The sequence below is a fragment of the Pimephales promelas genome, chromosome 13 (assembly GCF_988280905.1).
Source record: "Pimephales promelas chromosome 13, fPimPro1.hap1.1, whole genome shotgun sequence".
Classification (NCBI taxonomy): domain Eukaryota; kingdom Metazoa; phylum Chordata; class Actinopteri; order Cypriniformes; family Leuciscidae; genus Pimephales; species Pimephales promelas.
The window spans coordinates 34,612,819-34,621,081 of record NC_142781.1 but is presented as its reverse complement, the minus strand read 5'-3'; the positions used below and the strand labels follow the sequence as shown (position 1 = coordinate 34,621,081).

The window sequence follows — 8,263 nt, the reverse complement described above, 5'->3', positions numbered from 1 at the left end:
TAATAAGCCATATTATGTAAAAAAAAAAAAAAAAAAAAATCAGAGGTCCCACGTGAAATTTAAGACCTCCTTTTCAGAAATTCCACATTTTAAGACATTTTCAGACCTTAAAAATCGATTTTATATACTTTTTAAGGACCCGTGGGGACCCTGGCTCTTGATGTACTTTGATGTCATAAACCGATCGCTCTGTGCAGCGCCGGTTCAAGTCGAACAAGCCCATTGTTAATAGTGTTAAAGGTTTTCAATAAAAACTAATGAACTGTAAAGTTTTTTTAGGTTCATCCTGGATAAACTAATGAGACACAAATAGATGCAGTCTTATAGATAGTCTTTTGCTGTATGTTAAGTCAAATCTTTAGTTAGAAATAAGTCATGTTGTCTGTGCAGTCAATTCTTTGTGGAAGCATCCTAAGGCCTAGATGATGCAGTCGGCGGAGATGTGCTGAGACACCAATTCCCCTTGGCATGATGGGTTTGACCTGGATGAGGAGCCTGGACTGGCTGAGGAACTCTGCAAAACACACAAACATGCTGTATGAAACGGTGCATTTGTACACTTATAAAGCCTGTTGTGCTATGTGACATCACTCGCAGTTTTCACTGAGATGGGCTAACAGAAGGCACAACGCCGCAAGCGGTCATCTGTGGTTGAGGAATTTGCAAAGTGCAGAGTCGTAATGGCATACAGAGACTCAAAGGATGAACAAGTCAGACATGCAGGCATCATTACAAGATCAGGTCGCAAGAAATACAGATTGTATCAAAGCAGATTCACGGTGATAACATGAAAATAATACAACACACAGATCAATAATTTTGTTGAATATTTAATGTCCCCAACTAAGCAAGCCAAAAGGCAACAGTGGCAAGGAACCAAAACTCCATCAGGTGATTGGATGGAGAAAAAAACCTTGGGAGAACCCAGGCTCAGTCGGGGGCCAGTTCTCCTCTGGCCAACTTTCCAACTTTCCAAATTCCCATTTCCATCTGTTTGGAAGTCGAAGTAATCACGCCGGTTTGGAGACGAGATGTTGAGAATCTGTGCCGATGGCTGTTGTGTCGATGAGGCCGGCGCTTAAGGATGAGTGGGGATGGGTCCAGGCGCAGGTCCACCATAGAGGGTCCCTCGGGATGAACAGAGAAACTAAAAAAAAAAAGGAAAAAGAAAGAAAGGTTAATAAGAAAGAAAAAAAAAAGAAAGGTTATTTAGAAAGAAAGAAAGGTTAGTAAGAAAGAAAGAAAAAAGAAAGGTTAGTTAGAAAGAAAGACAAAAGAAAGAAAGGTTAGTAAGAAAGAAAGAAAAAAGAAAGAAAGGTTAGTAAGAAAGAAAGACAAAAGAAAGAAAGGTTAGTTAGAAAGAAAGAAAGGTTAGTAAGAAAGAAAGAAAAAAAGAAAGAAAGGTTAGTTAGAAAGAAAGAAAGGTTAGTAAGAAAGAAAGAAAGGTTAGTAAGAAAGAAAGAAAAAAGAAAGAAAGGTTAGTAAGAAAGAAAGAAAAAAGAAAGAAAGGTTAGTTAGAAAGAAAGAAAGGTTAGTTAGAAAGAAAGACAAAAGAAAGAAAGGTTAGTTAGAAAGAAAGAAAGGTTAGTAAGAAAGAAAGAAAAAAGAAAGAAAGGTTAGTTAGAAAGAAAGAAAGGTTAGTAAGAAAGAAAGAAAGGTTAGTAAGAAAGAAAGAAAAAAGAAAGAAAGGTTAGTTAGAAAGAAAGAAAGGTTAGTAAGAAAGAAAGAAAGGTTAGTAAGAAAGAAAGAAAAAAGAAAGAAAGGTTAGTTAGAAAGAAAGACAAAAGAAAGAAAGGTTAGTAAGAAAGAAAGAAAGGTTAGTGAGAAAGAAAGACAAAAGAAAGGATTAGTTAGAAAGACAAAAGAAAGAAAGGTTAGAAAGAAAGAAAGATTAGTTAGAAAGAAAGAAAGGTTAGTAAGAAAGAAAGAAAAAAGAAAGGATTAGTTAGAAAGAAAAAAGAAAGAAAGGTTAGTAAGAAAGAAAAAAGAAAGAAGGATTAGTAAGAAAGAAAGAAAAAAAAAAGAAAGGTTAGTAAGAAAGAAAAAAAGAAAAAAGATTGGCTTCTCTGTTCTTCCTCCTCCTGGTATTTGTTGTGAAGTAGTCTTCTGCACCGATCTCCCACTCCTCCATCTCAGACTCTGTGAAAGTGTTCAGAAGAGAGCATTCATCAGGTTTGACCTCAGCTCACGTCAGGTCAATGTTACCATAAAAACAAAACAGTTACTATGACATGAACATTCACTATCAGTCCCTCATTCGTCATCAAGGTTTGACACTTATCATTTTACTGTCACTTACTTGCATCAAAGCCGCCGCTTCCGAAGCCTTTCAATACTAGCAGACCCATGACTGACCCGGCCAAATCATCAGAATTCAGCCTTCTCCATCCGGTTCCTGCAAACAATACATTTCCAGAGTTTAGTACAACATCACAAGTCATAACCAGTCATCAGTGATCTGTGATCAAAAAGCCAACTCACTTTTCAGATCCAATATGCCAAACTGCGCTAATTTTACGTGCAGGGTTTCTGTGTTGATCAGCATTATTTTCTTGAGTACTTGCTGAAAAACTTGTTCATCCATGCAGCTACGGATTGCAACAAATAATTGGCTCATGAATTTTTCGCTGTCTCTCGAGTCAGGCTCCCTCTGAAAGAGATTGACAAAACATTTGCTAATTTCAAATCTCGTGATTAAAGAGTGAGGGAAAAGATGAAAGCATAAGCTGTGTTTCCATCACACTGTTTTTGAAGTATCGCATCAGAAACAAGTGATGGAAACAGCAAATGAGAAAAAAATTCCTTAAAGGAGTAGTTCACTTTAAAAAAAACAAACTTATGCTGATAATTTACTCACCCGTCCATGTGTTTCTTTCTTCAGTCGAAAAGAAATTAAGGTTTTTGATGAAAACATTACAGGATTTTCCTCCATATAATGGACTTCAATGGGGTCCAAACGGTTCAAGGTCCAAATGAGAGTTTCAGTGCAGCTTCAAAGGGCTTTAAACGACACCAGACGATGAATAAGGGTGCGCAAATCTTTTTCCAAGTCATTTCGTTCCTTTCGTTCGTTGAATCAACCAAATGACTTGAAAAAAGATTCATTTATTTTGATGAACGAGTTCGAACAGGAGAGTCACAAACGCTCATCACAGAATTGAGAAAGACGAGCATTTGAGCTTATAAAACTTAAACTTTGTTATTTATTTATTAAATGAGCAATCGTTTCGCTTGATAAGACCCTTATTCGTCGTCTGGAATTATTTAAAGCCCTTTGAACAGTTTGCACTGAAACTCTCTTTTGGACTTTGGACCGTTTGGACCCCATTGAAGTCCATTATATGGAGAAAAACCCTTAATTTCTTTTCGACTGAAAAAAAGAAAGACGTAGACATCTTGGATGACATGGGGGTGAGTTAGTTATCAGCAAAAGTTGTTTTTTAAAGTGAACTACTCCTTTAAATCCCTTTAATCCTTTTTTCTTAAAAATGATTAATGAGAATAATGATAATTTATATATTAATTATTTATATTGAACTATTCAAAAGGAAACCTAATCACATCGAGTCATTCTAATCACATCACACTTAAAACAGAACACATAAGGTTATTAAAGGTCGCCTCTACCATTTCAACTCGTCTGTTATTAAAATGGATTCAAATGCTACTTTGTTTGCTTGTGTTACTGATATTGTGACTTGAGTGGCTGTATTTGTTTTCAGCGTGAATGCCGCGAAAAACAAACACAACACATATAAAGTTGGAAAGAGCTTTGCAATTGACTGTACAACTAGATGTGACAAAACAATCGGAAGTCTATTTTAACAGACTGCTATAAGACTCCTGTTTAAACATATAAGGTAATATTGTGTCCAGTTTGGCCCTGTAAAAAGCGTGTGCGGTTTCGTACTCTTAAAGGGTTAGTTCACCCAAAAATGAAAATTAAGTCATTAATTACTCACCCCCATGCTGTTCCAACCCCGTAAGACCTTCGTTCATCTTCGGAACACAAATAAAGATATTTTTGATTGAATCTGAGAGCTGGATCAGTCCTACATAGACTGCCTAAGGGACTGGCTCTTGACGACCCATAAAGTCATTAAAGAAAAGGTTTAAATATTCCATGTGCCTACAGCGGCTCAATTATAAGTTTATCAAGCGACGAGACTACTTTTTGTGCGAAAAAAACATAAATAACGACTTTATTCCACTATTCCATTACTTCCTTATGGGCGCATGCGCGAGAACTGAGACGAGGACGTTCTCATTCGTCTACTTCTTGTTACCGGCTGCTCCGCTTAGGAGTTTTACCGCCCCCTACCGTATAAGATGATGATCCATATATAAGGCGCTCCGGATTATAAGGAACACTGTCGTTTTTTGAGAAGATTAAAGGCTTTTAAGTGCACCTTGTAGTGCGGAAAATACGCTAATTGAAAAGCGTATGTACAGCGCGCATCTTCCTCTGCTTGTAAACAGAAAGTTTTGCGCTTCCAGCTATATCAGCACATCATCTTATACGGTAGGGGGCGGTAAAACTCCTAAGCGGAACAGCCGGTAACAAAAAGTAGACGAATGAGAACGTCCTCGTCTCAGTTCTCGCGCATGCGCCCATAAGGAAGTAATGGAATAGTGGAATAAAGTCGTTATTTATGTTTTTTTCGCACAAAAAGTATTCTCGTCGCTTGATAAACTTATAATTGAGCCGCTGTAGGCACATGGAATATTTAAACCTTTTCTTTAATGACTTTATGGGTCGTCAAGAGCCAGTCCCTTAGGCAGTCTATCTAGGACTGATCCAGCTCTCAGATTCAATCAAAAATATCTTTATTTGTGTTCCGAAGATGAACGAAGGTCTTACGGGGTTGGAACAGCATGGGGGTGAGTAATTAATGACTTAATTTTCATTTTTGGGTGAACTAACCCTTTAAGTACCGTTTCAAGAACCGTTTAAGCACCGGAACCGTTTAAAAAAATACAGAGTAGGTACTGGTATCGGATAAAACCCAACCGATACCCAACACTACTAGAGAAGTTCATGAAGAATAAAGTCTTGTCAACTTACCACCAATGTTTCTGAAGAGTCTGAAGAAGAGCCTGAAGAACTATGAAGAAAAGTCTGAAGAACAGCATGAAGAACAGCATGAAGAACAGCATGAAGAACAGCATGAAGAACAGCATGAAGAACAGCCTGAAGAACAGCATGAAGAAGAGCCTGAAGAACAGCATGAAGAACAGCATGAAGAACAGCATGAAGAACAGCATGAAGAAGAGCCTGAAGAACAGCATGAAGAACAGCATGAAGAACAGCATGAAGAAGAGCCTGAAGAACAGCATGAAGAACAGCATGAAGAACAGCATGAAGAACAGCATGAAGAACAGCATGAAGAACAGCATGAAGAACAGCATGAAGAACAGCATGAAGAACAGCATGAAGAACAGCATGAAGAACAGCATGAAGAACAGCATGAAGAACAGCCTGAAGAACAGCATGAAGAACAGCATGAAGAACAGCATGAAGAACTGTCTGAAGATTCAGAAGACCCGTGCCTCTCAAAAAAATTGATGGTCACCTAAAAAATAAAGATAGTTTTTGCCAACGTAAGTTAAACTTGTACACGATCATCTACAGTCTTTTTAAACACTTTTTGATCAGAACTGTTAACCCTGATGTTTATGGCAGGACTCAAAGTTCACAGAAGGAAACAAGAGACAAAATGTTTGGTTAAAGAGAAAGAGCAACATACTTTCAGGCTGTCCGATCTTCTAATTCCTTCATAGACATGATCACCATATTCCAGTTTCTTTCCCACTTTGTAAAGCGACTGGAGGTGTTCAAGCTCCGGTGTCGGTTTAGCTCCATGCAAAAACGAGGGCCCTGAAAAACACACAGAAACAGAGTTAACAAACAGCACGAGACTGAACGCACCTGTGCAGATCAGGAGCCAGTATGACTGGAGATTACAAACAAAACCAGAACAACACATAACTTACATTTTACAATGCAGGGACTGTAACTAGTTATAAATACAGTAATCATTACTTTATTTAGGCAGAGCTTGTTTCCAAGCTCGTTAATGTTAACGTTAGCGGTCTTCCACTGATGATAGTGGCATTAGCTAGCTAGTCTATGATGATAGCAATAGATAACGTCATACTGCAAATTGTAAAACATACATTTTCAATATAACAGGCCAAGGAGAGATGATTTCGTCCGTTTTTATTTTATTTTTGAAATATTAATTTATCGGCCATTATAACTGCCGATAGCGATAGTTTTGGAAAATGCCTAATATCGGCCGATAATATCGGTCTGGCTCTAATTGTTTGATACAATATTGTTTTATTTGATATTATCTAAATGTGAATTTGAATTTTATATTGTTTTATTTATTATTACTTTGTTACTTGTATTTATATTGTTTAAACATATAAGGTAATATTGTGTCCAGTTACTAGCTCTCGGACACATTGCATATAAGAGTTCGTTACAGCAGCCCAACGAGAACGAGAAACATTTGTCAACTATTATTGAGCATTGCAATAACAACATGACATCATGACTTTTGCGTAAACATATACGCCACTTTCGAGTCAGGTGGCATGTCATCTCTACGCATTTTGAGCTATCCGCGTGTATGTCTACGCCATTAACGTCCGCGTCATTCTGCGTGTCTAAACACGCAGTCAAATCTCCAGTCATAAATGCCATTAACCCCAGTGACGGTTGGGTTTAGGGACGGGGTTGAGGTAAGTCATATATTTATATAACGTTAAGTCAACGGCGTTCATAAACACGCTGAAAGGCGATTATGCCTCTTGATAGCACGCCAAAAATGGAAATACGAATTGGCGTGTCATACACATCCTACTTCATGAGATCAGTCTGGCAATAAGCACACCTAAAATTACTGTTGTTCACTTTTACTTGTTTGCAGGCTACTTTAAAAGGCTGTTCATACATTACAACTAGAGACTCACCATCTGACGACTCGGACTCGTAAAGCGTGTTGTTAAACCAGTCATGATCTAAAATGTTCTGTAAGATGATCCCTGGCTCTCGGTCACGAAGACTCTGAAGTAGATCCTGGTATTCTAGAAAGGTTTTCAGAAGAAAGCTGATTAGTCCTGTTTTATTTACGTAAGGTAATGTCACCATCAAAAAATTCACACGGTTTCACACTGCACACTTCATTTCATTCTTGTTTTTAGTCTCACCTTTGGACAACACCACTTTTCTACAACTAAACCAACGTTTCAAACCACCTTTTCCTTTGACCATCCCCTTCAGCACTTTGTACAAGTCTTCAGATGCTGCTATTACAGCGCGATATGCCCTCTCTGTGCTTGATGTAGGTTTGAATTTTCCTGTAAGCAAAGTAAAGTTTTCAGTTGAAGTTTTATTTCCATATCCTGTGCATAATAAATCAGTGCATTGTGTTCAAAAAGCAAACTCACGACTTTCGCTGATGGTCAGTGCTCTGCCAAAGCCGATGAACTTGATCTGCATGGTGTATGGGATGATGAGTACGTTTCTCAGGCTTATGTCATTGTGGTAAACACCCCGTTTGCTGAAGTCCTTTATTGCAACGATGATTTTCTGCATGATCTCTTTAGCTGGTGATTCGGTCAGACGGCCTCCGCATCGCTTGATGAAATCACTCAAGGTCATGCTGGTTTGTGGATACTCCATAATCAAGATGTTGCGATCTTCCACGTCAAACCAGTCCTGTAACTTTACGACATGGTCGCTCTGTTCCAGCATCTGCATTATAAATGCCTCTTCACACACAGGTTTGGAATGGCCAGCCTAAAAGAAGAACGTGACAAAAGGTTAGTTGACTCTGAACCTCAAGTGTCCTTACTAAAGAGTGAAGGAAATACAAGAAGAAAACAATGAACTTTACATGCACTTTTCAACTGATGCACTTTTCAATGCTTTGATTGTAAATGGAACTGCTTTTATAGTGCGCTTTCTATTTGTTGGTTATAAATCCGATATATCGGACGACATTTTTTATTTATTATTTTTTTTTTTTTCAGAAACGCGCAACAAAACATTTCCAAACAGATTTCCCGAACATTAGTTATTTGTGGTTATTTATGAGTTTTTAACTAAAATAATATGATAATGCATTTTAAAAAGAACAGAACAGACTGACGATAGTGGCATTAGCTAGCTTTGTGGTTTGCTAGTCTATGATGAGCCAAAATTTAGCAATGGATAATGTCGTACTGCGAATTGTAAAACATGCATGTTCAA

At 37.8% G+C, this 8,263-nt stretch overlaps 1 protein-coding gene across 1 annotated transcript in view; it reads right to left on the bottom strand.

The window, feature by feature from the left end:
• Positions 1 to 335: 335 nt before the first annotated feature.
• LOC120492055 (uncharacterized) overlaps positions 336 to 8,263 on the bottom strand; it is a 20,271-nt gene continuing 12,343 nt past the window's right edge. Inside the window, exons 5-12 of the mRNA XM_089118941.1 lie at positions 7,459 to 7,810; positions 7,219 to 7,368; positions 6,982 to 7,095; positions 5,748 to 5,878; positions 5,066 to 5,573; positions 2,482 to 2,650; positions 2,300 to 2,395; positions 336 to 2,139 (exon numbers count right to left, since the gene is read on the bottom strand). Coding sequence (XP_088975067.1) covers positions 5,106 to 5,573; positions 5,748 to 5,878; positions 6,982 to 7,095; positions 7,219 to 7,368; positions 7,459 to 7,810 — 1,215 coding nt within the window. The 3' untranslated portion in view covers positions 336 to 2,139; positions 2,300 to 2,395; positions 2,482 to 2,650; positions 5,066 to 5,105. The remainder of the gene's footprint in view (positions 2,140 to 2,299; positions 2,396 to 2,481; positions 2,651 to 5,065; positions 5,574 to 5,747; positions 5,879 to 6,981; positions 7,096 to 7,218; positions 7,369 to 7,458; positions 7,811 to 8,263) is intronic.